This window comes from Phacochoerus africanus, chromosome 9 (assembly GCF_016906955.1).
Source record: "Phacochoerus africanus isolate WHEZ1 chromosome 9, ROS_Pafr_v1, whole genome shotgun sequence".
NCBI classification, from domain to species: Eukaryota; Metazoa; Chordata; class Mammalia; order Artiodactyla; family Suidae; genus Phacochoerus; species Phacochoerus africanus.
In genome coordinates this window covers 91,092,079-91,111,777 of record NC_062552.1, presented here as the reverse complement: position 1 = coordinate 91,111,777, position 19,699 = coordinate 91,092,079, and the positions used below count along the sequence as shown (strand labels likewise).

General features: G+C 42.8%; 1 protein-coding gene across 2 annotated transcripts in view; it reads right to left on the bottom strand.

Moving 5' to 3' along the window:
* MTHFD1 (methylenetetrahydrofolate dehydrogenase, cyclohydrolase and formyltetrahydrofolate synthetase 1) overlaps positions 1 to 19,699 on the bottom strand; it is a 61,809-nt gene extending 42,110 nt beyond the window's left edge. The window contains exons 1-2 of one of the 2 annotated variants that reach the window (XM_047797888.1): positions 19,414 to 19,699; positions 5,682 to 5,766 (exon numbers count right to left, since the gene is read on the bottom strand). In XM_047797888.1, the coding sequence (XP_047653844.1) occupies positions 5,682 to 5,766; positions 19,414 to 19,658 (330 nt within the window). In that variant the 5' untranslated portion in view covers positions 19,659 to 19,699. The remainder of the gene's footprint in view (positions 1 to 5,681; positions 5,767 to 19,413) is intronic. The other variant, XM_047797887.1, reaches the window with a different exon arrangement.

The following is a 19,699-nucleotide window of genomic DNA, read 5'->3' as shown; positions in this document are numbered from 1 at the left end:
AACTCTTAGCTTCAGGCGTCCTTTACATGGAGGTCTCGGTGTTACCAGGGCTAATTTGAAGTTCAAGAGAGCTAGAAAAGGCCAGTGAGGCGAATTTGATTTTTCTATGGGTTATTTGCACTGAAATGCATTAGTTGCTTCCCCAGAACTTTTGTGCCCCTCATGCTTCTCCCTTGTCATTTTATACATGTGGCCTTTGCCCCTATCATCCAGCCTGCAGTGATTCAGTGACCAGAGTTAATATACTCTTGGAGGTGTATTAATATTGTAAACAAAGAATGTTGCCTGCCATTCCAGTTCTACAAGGATCAAGTCATGAAGCCACATGAAGTCACAATTCCTTCAGGGTGACCTGCAAGTACACCCTGAAAGGAATTCAGGATGTAGCATTCCATCATTGGATATACGGACCCCTTAGATAGTTCAAATGCGTATCTTAGGAAGAATTTCAATGATCCCCCCATCTTCCCACACCTAGAAAAGCACCAAAATCATTAACTGAGATATCCGATGCTGTGACCAGTAGTAACCTTCACCAGGATCTTGACTGCCTATATCCCTTAGCCTCAATTCACAGGTATATAACTGGCTCTTCCCTGACCTCCTCAGAATAAGTTTGTCTGAACTGTCAGAGAGGCTGTCTCTCAGCCTAGAGTCCTCAGTGCGAGACTGAACAGACTCAACTCACAATTCCTCTGTTGTGCATTTTTTAAGTTGACAATATTTAGAACTACAATTAGTTATTTTGACTTAATTCTGAGATTAAATGCTTTTATCACTCACTGCCAGTTCTTCATAAATGACAACTTCTCTGCTTAAGAGTGTATCTTCACTCAACTCTCACGGAGCTGAAATGCAACTAGATAGAAGTCACTTTTCCAGGAAAGGAGTGTGGGCATTTTTCTGAGTCTGTGTGTACCTGAAAATATCTCTCTGCTGTCTGTGCCCTGGAAGGACACACGTGTCGGAATTTGGAGTCATGACATTTTCCTTCAGATATGTTGTCTTCAGCATCTAGTGTTACACCAGTCTGAAGTCTAGTGTTGTTCCTTTACAGGTCACTGTTTTCTGTCTGAATGTTTCTGAAGGAATTTTTTTTGAAACTCCAAAACTGACCTCGGTTTTAAAAAGAAAGCTTAATAGGTATCGTTATGAGAATAGGTCAAAGTCCTGGTGTAATCCTAATGCGAAGGAAAAGACCTCTTAGGAACTAATTCGAATACTCTCAGTATGGACATTTCACAGGGGAAAAAATGGTTATACAATCATTGATAGATTGGATGCAAAAAGAATATGTTTAGTTGAAGAACAGTAGCTTCTTGACTGGCAGTCAAGTGGGTGGATGGAAGAATGGTTTCCCAGAACAAATCTTAATCCCATTATAGTTTATAAAAAAAAAAATCACTTAAGCATTTTATCAGAAATACCAATTTCTTCCTTGAAGGGGGTGAATTACATCATTCTAAAAAGGTCCTATTGCAGAACAAGTTAGGGATATTTTTTCTTTTCCCAGCAGAATCTGCAAACTGTTTCTGTAAAGGGCCAGACAGCATGTATTTTAGGTTTTTCAGGCCACATAATCTGTCAGACATTCTTCTCTTTTTTTAACAACCAGATCCCAACCTGAGCAGTTATAGACAGGGCCACAGTTTACCAATCCCTGTTTTATACCATAAAATATCTTGGGTATTGATCAACTTATTAATTTTTCTTCTGCTCTAGGAGCCTTTGGTAAAAATTTAGGACAGTTGAGTTTATTAATTTTTTTGTTTTGTCCATGTCTTTTCTGAGAACTGAATAACTTACTATATATAAAGTACTTTATATAATTCCCAGTAGGAAGCAAGTGTTATTATTAATAATTAAAGTATTTTATAGAAGTATTTATAGAAATACAGATTTATTTGTATCTCTTATGATGAAAAGCCAAGTCTTAATTTCCTTTAAATACTTAGCTATTTGGGAAGTTACCCGTTCATTGTTTTAAAAGTAATTCCAACTAGTAGGTATATAGGCCTGGGCCAAATCCTGAATATCCTTGAATATAATGCCAAGTAATTAGAAAAACAAAGGGGAAAAACAAGCGGGTTTTAGAGATACACAGCGCTGGGTTCATAACCAGACTCAGTAAGCGGCTTTGGGCAAGATACCCAAGATCTTCGACCATCAATTACTGTGTCTCTAAGGAAAGAGCTCCTATCTTGCAGGGGTGATAGAAAATTAGAACAAAAATACATACAAAGCATTGGACCTACAGCAGACACTCTACATAAGCAGTACTGTCATTCCTTCAGTAAAGGATGGGGAGTGAGTGTGGCTGGACTGACTGTAATCAGATTTGCATTTTGATAAGGGCTGCCTTTGTAGTTAAAAGGGCAAAGTTGAAGCATCCAGATCAGAAGCCTGTAAACAGGTGACTGTGGTGGCCCAGGGGGTAGGAGCAGTAGAAATCAAAAGGAGGGAACAGATCCCAAGAGCTTCTGAGAGGCATTATCAATAGCACACTAGTGCCTAAGGGAGTGTGGAGAGCAGGGAGACCTTAAGGAGACCTCGAATTTCTGATTTGACTGTGTGGGACAATGGTGCTGTCAGTCACCAGTTTAGGGAAAAAAACAAGAGGTCGAAGGCAGCACAGACGGGATTACAACATAATCTTTAAGCCTTGCTTCATAAAAAGATGTTGATTCTGGTGCTAAAGTGCAAGATCAAAACATTCTACCACTGTTTTACTGGCAAGGACCTAGGAGGCAAGCTGCAGAACAGTGTTTATATAACAAAAATACTTTGCCATCGATAAATTTAAAATATGAGTTTGGAAGTCAATTTTTAAAAGCGGGGAAAAAAAGCCCTTGATATTGCTACAAAAAGATTTACAGAAACAGATTTCTGGTCTATGACATATACTCTTCCTACAACAAACAGTTCACAAGAATAAGCCAAGAAATAGCTGGTCCCGCAAGTGTACCAAGTGTACACCCACAACATATACTTTTGATTCTTAGTAATTTGCAAGAAAAGGAAAACCCACCACCAGCAGAGAACACACCAGGCAGAACGACAGGCCTTCTGTGCTTTTCTTCTCAGCTAAGGCCTCTTAGATAATGAATAGCAATGGGGGAAAATATTTAAGTCCTACTCACTCTGAAATTCTCGATGAACTCGGAACAGCAACTTAGGGATTAAATGAGGAAGATGGAAACATACACACAGAGAGGAATGTGAAACGAGGAAGCAGGTGTTTCTGAAGGAAACGTCGAATGTAAGCTATCAGCTTCCTGTCATCCCAGCCAACCCTTCGAACATTCCTGTATACATCTGTCCACATGATATATATTTATTAAATACCTCCTACCTATTTACCGAAGGCCTCCCACTGGATCAATCTGGAATTCCTGGAAGAACCTTGGATGGAGGCCTAAATTAGGAAGTATGCTCCCATGCAGCTATAGAACTGGGTGAGGGTGAGCTCACTTAGGCAAAGAATAAGGTGGAAAAGAGGTCTGAGGCTGAGCACTGAGGCATCTACATGGTTTAGATATCAGGAAGATATCAGGAAGAATTTACAAAGGAGATTAGAAAAGGGAGGGGTATGCTAGAAACCAAGAGTCTGGAACTCAGAAGAGATCCAGGTTTATGGGTTCCTGACCTTCAGGTGATATCTGGGGTCAGAAGAAATTGCCTAGGGCAATGGTTCCCAAAGCAGGGTTCATATACCCCTGAGGGAACCGCAACTGCCCTTCAAAAGATCTGCGAGGGCCACCATAATCCTATGAGGTTATTTGCCTTTTTCACGGGATTGACATCTGTACTGAAGCTGCAAAAGTAATGGTGGGTGACTTAGATCAAAACAACAGCATCAAACTGTACTAGACATAGGGGTAACCTTCATTGCCACACACTCTCATCGGAAAAAGACATTAATTTAATTCAGAAGTGCTACTGAAGAAGCAGTAAAAACTACTCTTATTAAACCTCAACCCCTCAGTACTTGTCTTTTTTAATATTCTGCACAGGGAAGCAGAGAGTTTTCTCAGTGGGTTAAGGATCTGGCACTGTCACTGCTGTGGCTCTGATTACTGCTGTGGCACAGGTTTGACCCCTGGCACAGGAATTTCTGCATGTCATGGGCGTTGCCAAAAAAACCCTAAAAAACAAAAAACAAAACAAAACAAAACAAAAAACGAACAAAAAAACAGGGAAGCAACCATAAAGCACTTCTGCCACATGCAGAAGCGACTGTCACCAGGAAAAGCACAAGGCTTTCTTGCCTTGCAAACTGAACTGGCCGACTTTTAAATGGAACACCATCTTTACTTGAAAGAACAACTGACAAACAATGACTATTTGGGCTTGAATATTTGGCAAATATTTTCTCAAAATTGGTCAAAGTGAGGAAAATAGTACTTCAAAGAAAATAATAGCATTTGTGGCCAATGATAAAATTTGAGCTTTCAAGCAAAAATTGGAATTTATCTACTCCTGTAAGCTTGACAACTTCTTAATATTTAAAAGATCTTTCTGATGAGTTCATTGGTGATATTAATGATTATGATTTCTAAAATACTGCACAGTGAAATGTGTTAACATTTGGAAGAGCTGCATAATTCAGTGAATCATCACTTTCCAGATGAGGAACAAGGGACATAACAAAACCAGTAAATATCCATTCAAACTGCAACATGATACAAGATTTTGATTGAACAAAGCATTAAAGTTCACTGATATGATTTCAGATTCTACACTGCCCCATCTTTCGAAAATTTTACTAGGAGTTCTCATGTGGCTCGGGTCACTGCTGGGGCATGGGTTTGATTCCTGGCTCAGGAAATTCCACATGCCATAGGTACAGCCAAAAAACAACAACAACAAAACAACAGCTTTATTAAGTCCTTGTAGTATCAAATAAAAATATCCACAACTATCTGTGAAGACTATTAAAAGAACTCTTCCTCTTATCACCATATGTCTGCATAAGGTCAGATGTTCTTCATATGTTTCTATCCAACCAGCATAGCAAGAGATTGAATACAGAAATATATAGGAATCCAGCTGTCTTCTGTTAAACCAGACAGTACACTGGCCAGAAAATTAAAGCGTTTTACAAAAAGGTAAAACAATGCCCCTCTTCTCATTCAATTTTATTTTCTAAGTTACTTTGTCATAAAAATGTTACTCATGCTAACATACAATGAACTTACTATTGGCCTTTTTTCTGGCTGTGTCCTCAACATGCCAAAGTTCCGGGGCCAGGGATGGAACCTGAGCCACAGCGGTGACAACACCAAATACTTAACTGCTAGGCCACCAGGGAACTCCCTACTTGCATTTTTACATGCATAAATATCTTTAAACTTCTTAGTTTTAATTTCTAATGTAGTAAATATCAATGGATAAATCCATACAAACAAAAGTTCCTAAGGTCATTTGAAAAGTGTAAACAGGTCCTGAGAGCAAAGTTCAAGGGACACTGGATTAGAGAAAGGGTCGCCACAGAGAACAGCCGAGGGCCAGGACATGCCAACATGTGGAAGTTGACCTGAAGAGGAGGAGTCTGAAGAGAGGAACTCAAAAGGTCTGAGGTTCCATTAAAAAATTAAAAAAAAAAAAAAAGGAAGCGATTTAAGCACTAATGAGAGAGATCGAGAAAGGAAGATGTTAGGGGAAATGCACCATCATAATACCTGTAAAATGGCCAGGCCTGGGGTGAAACCAGGTACCTGCTCCTTCATCTGAGCGACTTTGCTCTTCAGTTTCTCCCTTATTTGCCTAGAGAAAAAGGAAAAGATTGCCGTTAACCTTTAATGTTTTAAGCCACAAATTAGCAACGTGTATCATTGGATAGATTTCTCTTTTAAATTATAAACACCTTCACTGAACATTATCTGGCATGTACCCTGTACCACCCACCCAATTTTCCAGGCCTCAAGCAGACCTGGATCTTTTCTATCTCCCGTTGACACTGACTGGGCCATGGGGGGTATGGGACAGTTAGTTTAAAACATATTAATTGATGGCATTCAAAATCATACAGTGAACAAATAAAAACTTGGACCACCAGTTCTGAAGGTTGCCAATCCTCATCTTTCTCAGCATTTCTACTGCCCAGGTGCTATAGGAAAAAAAGTTTGCAGGAAAGAACTCAAGCTCATAGCGGCTCAGCCAACGTTACCTAGCAAGATGATCACAGGGTACGCCCATAAAGCTGAACAATAAATCAATGAATCCACTCTGAATTCAGTATGAACTTTAAAATGATATCCTAATTTACAAAAGAATTTTTCTTACTCAAGGTTGAAAGCATAATGTCTTCTGAAACAAAGATTTATACAATTTATACGACTTCCCAATACAAGAGGACATTAAGTAAATTATATTACATCCATAAGTAAACATACAAAATAATCCAACTCTGTCCAGTTACAATATAGTTATAAACTTGAGTGGGATCTATCTTGAAGGACAAATTTTGTCATTTGTCTTTCACTTGACAAATACACCTGAACATGTGCAAGCACCTCTTCCCTCACTCTCATTTGGTTATTCCCTTCCCCAATGCTGCACACTTAACAAACATCTGGCATAAAAGGAGTTGCAGGGAATACATTATTTGGATTAGCCTAGTAAATGCTAAGAATTGCGAACGATACAAGAAGTCATACCTAAGACTTCAAAATCTTACTTCAAGCTAATAGCCTTGGTTTTTCTCAAATCAATATTCTATAAAGCATATAGTTCAAAAGAAGAATGGATTGTTGAAGTTTCTTTTACTGGGATGTGATCTGAGCGGAGGCCACAATTCTGCTGACACAAGACAACAGGAAATGCTAGAGCTGCCAAGTTCTCCCTAGGCTGCTTCGGTAACTCCCCGGCAGTTCCAGCCCGCACTGTTTCTCCTGCATGGGACATCAGAAGTGGTGCCTGGGGAACTGCAGAAGGTGGAGGGTGGAAAAAACAGCCACTCCTGGCACAATGTAAGACTTAAATAAGGAGAACCAACAGCGAAAACATATGAATGCATCTGAGACTCTCAATAACCCTGTGAGGTAGGCAAGGGAGAAGAAGCAGCCTTCTTATTTCTGTTCACAGATGTAGAGACAGAGGCTCTAAGCAGTCAAATCAGGTGACTTTCCCAGGGCCAATTAAGAGAATGAACAGCAAGTGCAAAGGCCCTGAGTGGGTCACTGAGGGCCAAGGGGAAGCAGTAATCAGATCAGGAGACTGTCGTTTATTCTGAATGTGATGGGAGGCTATTAGAGGGTTTTGAATGGGGCTGACACGATCAGACTTACATTTTTCAAGGACTATTCTGGCTGCTGAATTGGGACCAGACCCTGGGGGGAAGGGTGAGAATGAGGGACACCAGCAAAAAGTTAACTGCATTTGCAGAATCCAGGCCAGAGATGACGGTGGCTTGGATTATGGTGTCAGTGTTAACCATTGATACCATAATGGTTAGAAGTAGATGTATTCTAGATACACTAAACATGAAACACAAAGGAAATACTGGAGCTACAGATGACTCTGAGGCCTTTGGGGCTCTGAAATGGAGCTGGAAAGATTGACAACTACAAATTTAGGGACAGGGCAGATTTCATACTGAGACAGTGAATTTATTCACCAAATCTTATAAGGATTCTAGAATAAGTAAGCATTTGAGTCTTGACGAAGGACTCTAGGGACAAATAAAAATAATACCTATATGCAGCAGGTACTAAGTTACAGGAACCCAGTACTACAAGGTGGTACAGGTGGAAAATGTTGTTTCAGCCAGTAGGTTGAGAACAAAGAACAAAATGTTCTGTATTTCCTGTGCTATAATTTAAACAGGTCTAAGTGTGCATTCTTCCCCCCAAAGAAGATTATAGCTGGAGAGCAGTTACCCTGACCCGCTTAAACTTTGTCTAAGAAGTAGGATTGTTTTTAAAGTTGCATCAGCCGGGACATTCTTCCAACTACAAAGATTTGTTTAAAAGCTAACACTTAGGCTGCTATGAGACATCATCAGAAGAGCAAGAAGATACTTTTAAATGCACATAAACCTCAATCAGCAAAAACTAGACAGCCCAGAACACGAAAGCAACAGGTGGAAGATTTTCTGCCCTGGTGAGGCGGAAAAAAAAAAAAAAAAAATCAGGACAGTTGTAATTAGGTCTCCCTAAGTCCCTTAAGTTTTTTTCCTGCCTGGTTTTCTTGGTTGGCCACTAACTGAAGCACCTTAAAATGAAAAGTGGAATAACAAAAGCCAAGTGTCAGGTATGCCTAAAGTTGAAGAAACTATAAAAGAACAAGGAGAAAAAAAATTAGTACTTCCTCCCTTGTCCGTCTTTAGTTTAGGGTCATAGAGCTGTGATGAATCAAATGGTAGGAAGCCCTTGAATTTCATAGCTCATTTCCAGAAAGTTTTGAAATGCTATAATGGAACAACTTTTGCATCATCAAAACCTCCTTCCTTGAATGACAGATGCCTCCCATTTCTATCCATGGCCCCGTGAGTTACGCCATCCTGGTAAAGATCTTTGGGGCAAAGGGAGGCAGAAGCAGGCATGTGGAGAACCACTCAGCACCCCCGAATAGAACTACGGATGTCAGACCATCTTCCACCAACATTCTCTAAAATCTAAGGGAAGACAAGTCTCAATCTTGATGCAGGAGAAATCAGTACTCGAGTGACAATGAACACAGCAGGACAAAGCAGAGTAAACCCCTGAGGTCTCTCTGGTCCTCAGGGACAGACACTCGTACAACAGTCATAGCCAATTAAACATAAACAGACACGGTTGCAGTTTGAACTCAGTTACTGCTGGCATCTAGTGAACAGAGACTAGGGACGCAATTAGACATCCTACAGTGCACAGGACAGCCCGTCACAACAAAGAATTACCCAGACCAATGTTAATAGTGCCTCAGGTTGAAAAACCCTGCCACTGGCCAATAACATGCATTGTTTGGAGTGATCAATTCTTTCTAAAGGGCCAAAAAATGAAGGTGGAAATCATTTCTAGTTCAACCTATCAAAAGTTGTGTGACTCTCCATGGATAAAGTCATTTGGGTGACTATCAGTCTTCTCCAAGTTACCTCTCCCACATACAAAGCCTAGTCAATAAAAGTTGAAAGGTGTCCATCCCTATAGAATCCTATCATCCTTGAAAAATCCTAGTCAGAGTCCAACAGCTCTAAACAGTCACTCAGATCGCTTGCCTCAAGTCTTGCGCAATTCTTCCTGAAAAAGTCCATGACAAATTCCCACTCATTCTGTTTTACAAAATGGCCCATTTTCAAATTCTGGATATTTTCTGACTGAGAAAAAAAAGCATTGTTAAAATATAACCTAACAAGAATATTTTAATAGATGCCATAGGTAATGCCATAGGTAGGAGAAAGAGGCAATAAAGGGAATTTAGCTACATGGCTAAGAAATTACATGAAAAAAAAAAAAATAAAAATGCCCAGTTAACAAACACTGACATATAACACAAGCAGAGGAACTTGCAAATGATCCTCAAAAGGTCCACAGACTATGCCTTTAGTAGCTGATCAGAGAAAAAGCAAGAATATTCATCTTCAACATGGAAGGCTATTATAAACGACACTTTCTTCCCCCAAGGTGATTGTTGTTACAAGATTTTAACAGTGCAGTATAACACAAATATCTGATTCCATTTGCTTGATTTGCATTTTATCTGCTGTTTCACTTCGTTTTTTTCGTTATATCTCTTAAACTGCTAAAAAATATACTTCAAGTTAAAAAATTAAAAAAAAAATTTTTTTTGTCTTTTTAGGGCTGTGCCCATGGCACATGGAGGTTCCCAGGCTAGGGGTTGAATCGGAGCTACACCTGCCAGCCTACACCACAGCAACACCAGATCTGAGCTGTGTCTGTGACCTACACCACAGCTCACAGCAACGCCAGGTCCTGAACCCACTGAGCAAGGCCAAGGATTGAACCTGCATCCTCATGGATGCTAGTCAGATTCATTTCCACTGAGCCACGACAGGAAATCCAAGTTTAAAAAAAAAAGTTTGACAGTAGCTCCTTGCAAAAACAATTGAGGCCACCTAGTGTTCTAAGAAAGGCATATATTTCAAACTCCTAGTTAAATTACTTCCTTGTTGAAACATCATTTTCACTGGTATGTAATATAATACCAAATGCTACATTATATCAGTATACAGATCCCCTAATATCAGCACTTTCCTTTACTATGTTTAAGAATAAAACATTTAAAATAAAAATTATTATAATCTTATACAAACATTTACCAAGCTTGACAGACACCTCAAGTATATATTTGAAAGCTTAATGTGAATCTATTTTATGCTCCAATGAAAATTTATAATGTAAAAATTTTCCATCCAATTCTCTCAAACTTTCCCAAAGATCTAAGAAGGGAAATGTAAACTGCCTGATATTTATGACAAGAAAACAGCTAAATGGTGTAAAATTCTAATGAACCCTCCAATTCCCAGTGAGTGTAATGGTGTCTATTGATCCATACACAGAATAACAGAATAAATGCTTTTTAAGCTTCTATGTCAGGGTTTATCAATCTGAACACTCCTCACATCTGGACCAGCTAATTCTTTGTTCCTGGGATGGCCTGTGCATTGCAGGATGCTTCGCAGCACCCCTGGCGTCTACCTCTACATGCCACCAGCACACAGCCACTCCCCGTATGACAACCAAAAATGTCTCCAGGTATGTCCAAATGTGGCCTGGGGTGGAAGGAGGGACAAAACTGCCCTCTTCAAGAACCACTGATCTGTGTTTCCATCATGGCTCAGTGGTTAACGAACTTGACTAGTATCCATAAGCACGCAGGTTCGATCCCTGGCCTCACTCAGTGGGTTATGGATCTGGCATTGCCATGAGCTGTGGTGTAGGTGGAAGACACGGCTCAGATCCTGTGTTGCTGTGGCTGTGGTGTAGGCCGACAGCTGAAGCTCCGATTCAACCCCTAGCCTGGGAATTTCCATATGCAGATGGTGAGGCCCTAAAAAGACAAAAGACCAAAAAAAAAAGGAAGAAAGAAAAAAGAAAGAACCACTGACCTGGAGGGGACAAATGGAGCTGGGATCGAGGTTGAACTGGTTAAGAAAGGTTTCAAAAAAGGTAGGATTTTGGAGTTCCCGTTGTGGCGCAGTGGTTAACGAATCTGACTAGGAACCATGAGGTTGGGGTTCAATCCCTGCCCTTGCTCAGTGGGTTAACGATCCGGCGTTGCCGTGAGCTGTGGTGTAGGTTGCAGACGTGGCTCGGATCCCGCGTTGCTGTGGCTCTGGCATAGGCCGGTGGCTACAGCTCCAATTCGACCCCTGGCCTGGGAACCTCCACATGCTGCGGGTGCGGCCCAAGAAATAGCAACAACAATGACAAAAAAAAAAAAAAAAGGTAGGGTTTTAAATGCAAACTAAAAGTGCATTAGCATTAGAGAAAGGTCACAGAGAGAAGAGCACTGTCAGAGTCCAGGTGCACACAACCAGGTGTGGTAGGATGCCTGAACACCGTGCTCCCACGGTCCTCCCCCGACCCAGGAATGGGGGCAGCTTCTGCTCATAGCCAACAAATTTGGTGAGGTGAAGAACAGAGAGCACATTATTGCTAAAGTTTCCAAGTCTTTCCAAAAAGTCAGGCCTCCAGATTCTTACGCGTAATTATACACATTAATGTGTTGGGAAGAATCCAATTTTTAAAAATAACTCTGGGAGTTCTCTGGTGGTGCAGTGGATTAAGGATCCGGCATTGTCACAGCAATGGCTCAAGCTGCTGCTGTGGCATGGCTTTGATTCCTGGCCCAGGAACTTTCATGTGCCGAAGGAGCAGTCAAAAAAAAAAACCAAAAAAATAAACACCCTCTGCAAGCCCCCAAAAAGCATTTAACTACATTTGGCCTCCAGGCTATCACTGTGTGATCTTTGGCTGCTGGCAAGAGTTATCAGATATGCTGGGGTGGCCCCATGTCTCAGGGTCTGTAAGCCAGGGGCCAACCAACACCCAGAATTAGTCTATTTCAGGGTTATCGAACTGCAGATCTGGCCATCAGAGCAGAGTATGGCCCTGAATCCCAGGCGGGCCTCTGGATCATCATCCAAGGGAAACAGGGAAAGTGTGGAAAACTGGGGTCTCTGCTTGGAGAGGGAGAGCAGGCCAACAGCCCTGATCTGAGAAAAGCCTCACAGAGGCCTGGCCTTTCTGCTTTTAGAGAAGACCCAGGGACCGCCTTGGACAAAAAGGGTTTAGGTCTAAAAGGCCGCTTACCAAATAAGCAGGGACTAGAACGTGGGTACCAAAACCCAAAGGAAAGATCATTTATCATGTTAGGTTAAGCAAGGAAGTGAAGATAAATTCCTAACAGGCTCTGGCCAAACCTTTCACAAAAATACTCCCTATTTCCTGAAACTCAAGTATCGCAACCCAAAGCCATTATCTCTCCTGTCCAGGTTGGAGGGCAAGAACTTTTCATCAATGGGAAAAAGAAAGAAAGAAAGAAAGAAAGGAAGGAAGGAAGGAAGGAAGAAAGAAAAAAACTTTAGCTAACAAAGCAACATGGTTTGACTTGTCTCCAACCAGTCTAAATTGTATGATAATTCTGAAGCGATTCAGTTTGGTTCATTCATCTCCTAAAAGGGAAAGACAAATCCAGTGGATAAAAGTTTGCAATTCCTTTTAGAAAGCAAATAAAAAGTCCCTGGCGAGGAAGAAGAATACACTGTTGATCACCTGCCACTAGCCTTAGAACTCTTGGTCAAGCCCAGTCACTTCTGGCTAAAATTTCATAAACTGCAAAATGGATGGAGTGGTGGCCTGGGCAGCTGAGAAATCTGACCCTAGCACCATCAGCTTCCCACTCCTTCAAGGTCAAAGGCTTACAGGGTGAGAGGAGCCACCTTAAGGGGAAATCATCCTAGCAGGACAAACTGCACAGCGCAGAGGTGCCATGGCATTCTGCCCTAGGGATCAGATGTGGCAAGACAGTTGTAACCATGGCAGCACACAGACCTGTTCTGAGAGCCTTACTTACACACTTCTAAATCCTGTCCACAACCTCAGGAGGTAAACTGTTCTCATCGTCCCCAGGCAAAAGAAGGGGAAAGTGAGGCTGACTAACTTGCCCAAGGCCACATAAGGCCTTCAACTCTAGCCTACCCCACCTCTCCAGAAATAAACTAGTGGATGGGGCAGCCTTTTCCCTCCGCTCCAGGGACCCTCCTCTGTGCTAGGCCAGCCTGACAGCCCTTCTTCCAGAGGATTCCTCATGTAAATGGAGATATAACAGGGGACCACACATGCCAACTCAAAGTCCCATTGTCCAAGTCCCAACCTGCCTGACCCCACCCTCCTGAGTACAGACACTTGTTCTCAGACCATATCCCTAATCAGGGTTTTTGCTAGAGCCCTGGCCACAGTAGTTGGCTGCCAGTTCCGACTCTGTCACAGTCCAGCTACAACACTCCCAATAGCCTGGCTGGGTTGCCTACTTAAAACCTAACAGATGGTCCCACCTCTCCTGCACAGGCTCCCGGAGAAAAGCCAGCTTCGACAATCAAGGTTCCATGGAACTTCAGAAAGACCTGCACACTCTGGAGCTGATCACAGGTAAATCTTTTTAAGCACACGAAAGGCCTACAGGTACAAGATAAAAAGCTTAATCAAGTTCACTGTGGTGAGCAAATTATTTGTACAGAAAATAGTTCTTCTATTCCTGCAGCTAAACATAGAGCCATGGTTCAATTTTTATCTTTGAACAGCAGAATACATCCTAATTTTTTTTTTTTTCTTTTTAGGGGCACACTCGAGCCACATGGAACTTCCCAGGCTAGGGGTCGAATCTGAGCCAGTCTACACCACAGCCACAGTCACAACATATCTGTGCCGTGTCTGTGACCTATACCACAGCTCATGGCAACCCCAGATCCTTAGCCCACTGAGCAAGGCCAGGGATTGAATCCATGTCCTCATGGATACTAGTTGGATTCATTACCGCTGAGCCACAACGGAAATTCCAGGGTACATTCCAATTTTGAGGCTCAAGATTATAAACAAGCTGCCAAAGATACAGATTGGATAAACACAAATACCACTTGCTTATTCAACAGGTACTCCCTAAGCACCAATTTATTAAAACTTATGTGCCAGGAACTGCTCTAAATGCTTCACAAGCAATGACGTGCTTAATTTCAACAATCTTATGAATGAGATGCCCAAGAGACAGATGAGGAAGCTAAGGCATAGGAGGTAAACGGAGTCACCTGCTGATCCTGGAGGAGGGAGCAGCACTGTGGCCAGCTCTGCAGACACCACCCACAGGGAGCTGTGTCACAGACACATCACCTCCCTCTGCTCGGCCCACAATGCAGAGTAGCTTCTCTCAGTGGCGTGACAAGTCGCAAACCATCTGTCTCCAAAATGAGTCTTTCTAGAAAGAAGACTTGATCAAGAAAAATGCTACCCATGGGGGTGGGTGGGGGTGGAGGGCAGGCTTACATGCAGAAAACAAAGAAATCAAACTAATCATACAACACTTAGTAGGCCTCACTTGGAAAAGCACAGCACATGCAAGAACGGTGGTTTCTGGTCTAAAAGCTAAATCAGGGTGTTCTTCTGACACTGTCTATTTTCCACCCCTTTGAATGGTCCCTTGAGGTCCCTTCCCTCAAGCCAAGGGTGGGCTCTCACCACCAATGTCAGCGTATGTTCACTCAGCCCCACTACTCATCTTCAGCTCCTCTGAGGCCGTCACTGCTGACCCCAAGGCAGTCACTGAATAACTGGGGAGGTCAAAGGTCCATGGCACAGGCTGTGTTGTTGGTCAGGAACCCTCTTCCCCACAACCCTGGCAGGCTCATGGGGCTCCCTCCTCTTTTGAACTCTTGCCTATAAGTTCCTTTTATAAGGAGTACGAGCTAAAGGCTCACACTGAAAATGACAACCCCTCTGCCTCAGAAACCTCTATCCCACTTACCGGCTCTGGTTTTCTCCTTGGCACTTCTCACTATCTCACATGCTGTTTTACTGATTTTACCATCGGGACACAAACTCCCTGACGGTAGGGATGTGGGCTGCTGGGTTGACGGTCATAGTCTCATGGCTTTGAAGAGTGCTTGGAGGCACACGGGTATTTAAGCGAATAAATATCCAAAAAGACACATTTGTCCCTAACCCTCAGATTCTCCCCCAATTTTCACATCCAAGCTACAACCTTGGAACTTTTCTAAGGAAGAAAGGGAAGTGTTCCTTCCAAAGAGACACAATCGGCAACTAGATCCAGGTATTCCAGAGGGCAGATTAGGCAGGGAAGGAATCTGGAAGGAGGAACTTGGTCCAGTCCTGGCTACCAGGGGTGGATGAAGGCAGAATAATAAAAGTAGACAAAAGTCAGGGATGGCCTCGGCAGAATGGGAAGCATGGCAGCGAGAGGAAGACTGCTGTAAAGAAAAAAAAAATTAGTTTATGAAATTCCTTTTAGCCAAGTGCCTGATAGAGTAAGAGGCACCATGTACTGGGTGAAGACCTTAGTTCTAAGAGAGCCTACGCCATTAACCAGCTAAATAATCTTTGGCCAAATCAGGTCACTTTTGTTGCTTCAACTATTTCCTCACTTGCAGGATGGAAAAGGGAGGGAACTGGATTTGGGAGAAATTCTGCCTATGGAACTCTTGACCCATATCAGGCTTGCTCCTTCCAAGGAAGATCTTACAATTCAAATACTACATCAAGGAAGAAACTGCCCAGGGCACTTGAAGGCTTGCAAATTTGTCCCCAGAGAGCCCCAAAGGTTGGTGGAAATCAAGGAAGCTGATCTGCAAATTTGGGGAATGAGGGACCCCTTCCCCTTACTTTGGCTGCAAAGTAAGAAGCTCATTTACCTTTCCTCTCAAGAGTGTCCTTGACCTAGTGTCCTAGAGCCTCCACCTGCAGCCCAACCTGATCAAGCTCCAAGAGCCACCTCTTGTTCAGGGTTCCCCCAGGCCCATGGCCAAGGGCAGCTGCCTGCTGCAGCCTCGGCACAGGGAACTCGGGGGACTGCACTATACCATGAACCAAGCAGGCTGTTCCCCCTCCAAAGCCCCTCCTCTCTAAGGAATTGTGAGCTCTACCTGCTCCTGGATTCAGGCTCTCCAAGGTCAAGGTGCCAAGGTGGCAGCATCTGAGGGAGCCATTTTATAAGCACATGAAAGAAAAATCTGTAAGCACAGAGTCCTTAGTCTTAGAACTCCTTCATGAGTTGTCTTAGTAGGAACTCACTGACTATTCAACCACAGGGCCCTGTAAAAGGTCAGCTGTGTTACTTCTGAGCAGACAAGAGAGAGGAACTCTTCCTGTACCTGGAACAGTCATTTCCAGAGAACGCTTTCAGTATCTGCTGCCAAATCACTGCCATATCCTTCTTCGATGATGAAACCGGGATTGAGAGTTAAGACTTTGGGTAAGTGGTTCTCAACCTTTAAGATGCATTAGAATCAGTATTTTAAAAGATTTTTAAAATACTGAATCCGTGGCTTATTGCTAGTAATTCCAATTAAATCAGTCTGGTGTGAGCACTAAGCAAGAAGGCTTCCCATGAATATGTTAGTAAAATGACCTTGGAAAAGATTGAAAATCTCTACTAAAACTGCTCATGCATGTGTCCTGTTACTCCACAATTCTACTCTTTTTAGGCCGCACCCACGGCATGTGGAAGTTCCTGGGATCAAACCCGTGCCACAGCACCTGCAATGATAACACCAGATGCTGTTGCACCTGCCACAGGGGACCTCCATATAATTCTGCTCTTAGGGACGTAACCAACAGAAATGGATATATGTTCCACCAAAAGACAAGCAAAAGAATGCTCAAAGCAGTACTGTTCAGTCACAAAAAACTTGAAACCAAAATGTCCATGGGTAAGTAAACTGTGGCACATTCAAACAATACAAGACAGCTATGAGAGTAAATGAACTACAATTACATGCGACATGAAACAATTGCAGAAACACAATGTCGACTGAAAGAAGCCAGACACAAAAGAATTTACACTGTAGGATGTCATTTAATAAAGTTCAAAAACAGGCAACACAATGGACAAAGTGCTGGAAGTCAGGACAGTGATTACCTTTGTTGGGGGTGGGGATGGGATGGGAGTGAGAGGGACTTCTGGAGGGCCTACAATCTCATTTCCTGCTCTGAGGGCTGCTCACTTAAGTTCAGCAGCGGAAAAACTCACTGAGCTATACACTTATGATGGGTAAACTTCTTTGTATGTCTTCATATTCAAATAAAAAGAAACAATCAAGCCAAAAAGCTCCTAAAGTGATTCCGATGTGCAGCTAACCCTGAGAACCATTTGAATACATCTCAAGGCAACTATCACTGTCAAAGAGATAATGAATCAATCATCTATGTATACATTAACTAATTACTAATCATTAACAACTAACATGTATTGAACACTTACTATGTGCCAGGAAAAATTCTAAATGCTCTTCAGTTAGGAAATCATTTAATTCTCCTAACAGTTCCATTGCCTAGATATTATCTTTATTTTACATTTGAGAAAATTTTGGCAGAGAAGCTAGCTAATTTGCTTAATGTCACAAAACTAGTGAGGAGTGAAAGGTGGTTTCTAGGTGTTTTGGATATAGACACAAACAAGACAATGCATGAATTTCTCTTATAGCGCTTACAAATATATTTAACTTGCTCTCCACTCAACCAAAACAAACCCAGCGAGCACCTATTCTCATTAGCCTGCCAGGAAGCAAACCTAAATTATCTCTTCACAGCCAGTCTTTCTAAAAGGAAGATTTTAACAAGAAAAGCCACTAATTAAGGGAGTAGGTTTGACTATAAACCAACAAAAAATGAAAGTCAAGGACAAACAATGTAGTTTAGCAAACCACACGCAGAACACACAGATACTGTGATTTCTAATCTAAAAGTGTGGGGTTCCTCCTCACTGGTGTGAAAGATTCACCACCATTTAGTTTACATTTCACCTTGTCAGCTACCATCTCTACCTTCCAGGAAACAATCATTCTGGCTCAAGGTGTGCTTCATCACCAATGACTCTAGAATTCACCCAAAAATCTCCACTCACAAAATGAGGGATTCATGAAGCACTTACTGGTGCCAGCTACAGCTGTTACTAAATAACTGGTGAGGTCCAAGGTCCCAAAGGCAACCTCTAAATGGATCACACAAAATACATCCTTCCCCCTTCTACTTTCATCTTTCCCCACATGTCACCTCCCAGACAAAAAGCAGCCAGGTATTACTTCCAGGGAATTAAGTCTGGCCATCATATCCACCAGTTAAGCACTCAGATTTTCCATAGGATAGACATGGCATAGGTCAAATGGAATATAAACTATTGCTAGGACTCAAGAGCCAAACGAGAAAGTAACTCTAGGACCAGGATATAAGATAACTGTTAGAGGAGCAGGAAACTGAAGGAACAAGAAACATTTATTAGATTCCACTAGGCAACTGACGACTCTGGTGTAGTGGAAAAAGTTATGGGTTATGAGACCCTCTGTCACTAATCAGCCTTGTAACTTTGTCAAGTCTTGTTACCTCACTAACCTCAGTCTCTTCACCTGCATATTATAGGGGAAGGGAATTCACTGGATTTGAGTTCTGACTGTGACGCTGCAGGTCACCTCAACTAGTCTCTTATCTGGCAGCTGCACTTTTGGGAGCACAGTCGTCAGGCCGAGTAAAAGGACTTGTACCAGAAGCATATGTGAACAGGAGACTGGCACTTGCCATCTGCCTCTATGCCGATTGAATCATGGGCCACTGCAGCTGCCCGACCCTCAACACCCCTGAAAGAGCTCAGGGCAGACATCAGAATTGAGGCACTCTGTACTCTGCTTGGAAAACTGGCAGAACAAGTCTTCAGATCGTTAGATATATTCAGGAGAAGATTTTATGAGCCTAATTCTTATGTCTCCTCATATCCAGAAAAGCACTAAAATCCTTCATGGTGACCTCTGCTCCCCATGATTAGCAGTAACCCTCATGAGTCCAGCAGCAAACTTCTATAAAATGTGTGCTTGGTTGCATGTACCTTTCCTTTCACCAAAATTACCTATACACTGACATTCTCCCCTACCTCTTTGGAGTGGTATTTCAGCGCTGCCTCCCAGGCTCTTGTTCTCATTTTGCGGCTCCCCCCCCCCCCCCCGTAAAACTTAACTCTCAACTTTTAACATGAACTTATTTAAGTTGACACACGGGGGGCACTGGGCACAGCCACCAAGCACTCAATCTGCAAATGCAGATCGTGCTCTGAGTCCCTTTCTTCTATTCCAGGGAACCGGTCTTCAAATGTGAGAGGCTCAGGACAATTCCCCCCTCACCCCTCCGGACTGGCCTGATCCTGCTCAAGCCCTCGCCTGCAACCCAACACGCCCTAACAACAACAGGTGCTTACGCGGAGACCACCTTCCCGTTCAGGATTTCCGCCGGCGCCATGACCTTTGTAAGTCCGCTGCCCAAAGTGGACACCGATAAAATCGAGGGTCGACTCTCTCTAACGCGGCACGGGACAGCCCAACACACGTGCTTAGCGACCTCCCAGGCTGACCCTACTATTGCGCCTGCTCCCCCCCAGGACGTGGATGCGCATGCGCGGCCCAGACGGACGTACGCCCCAGGGGTAGCGGAGAACTGCGGCATACGGGGTCTGAAAAGCCGCAGGAAGATGAGGGAACGCTGTG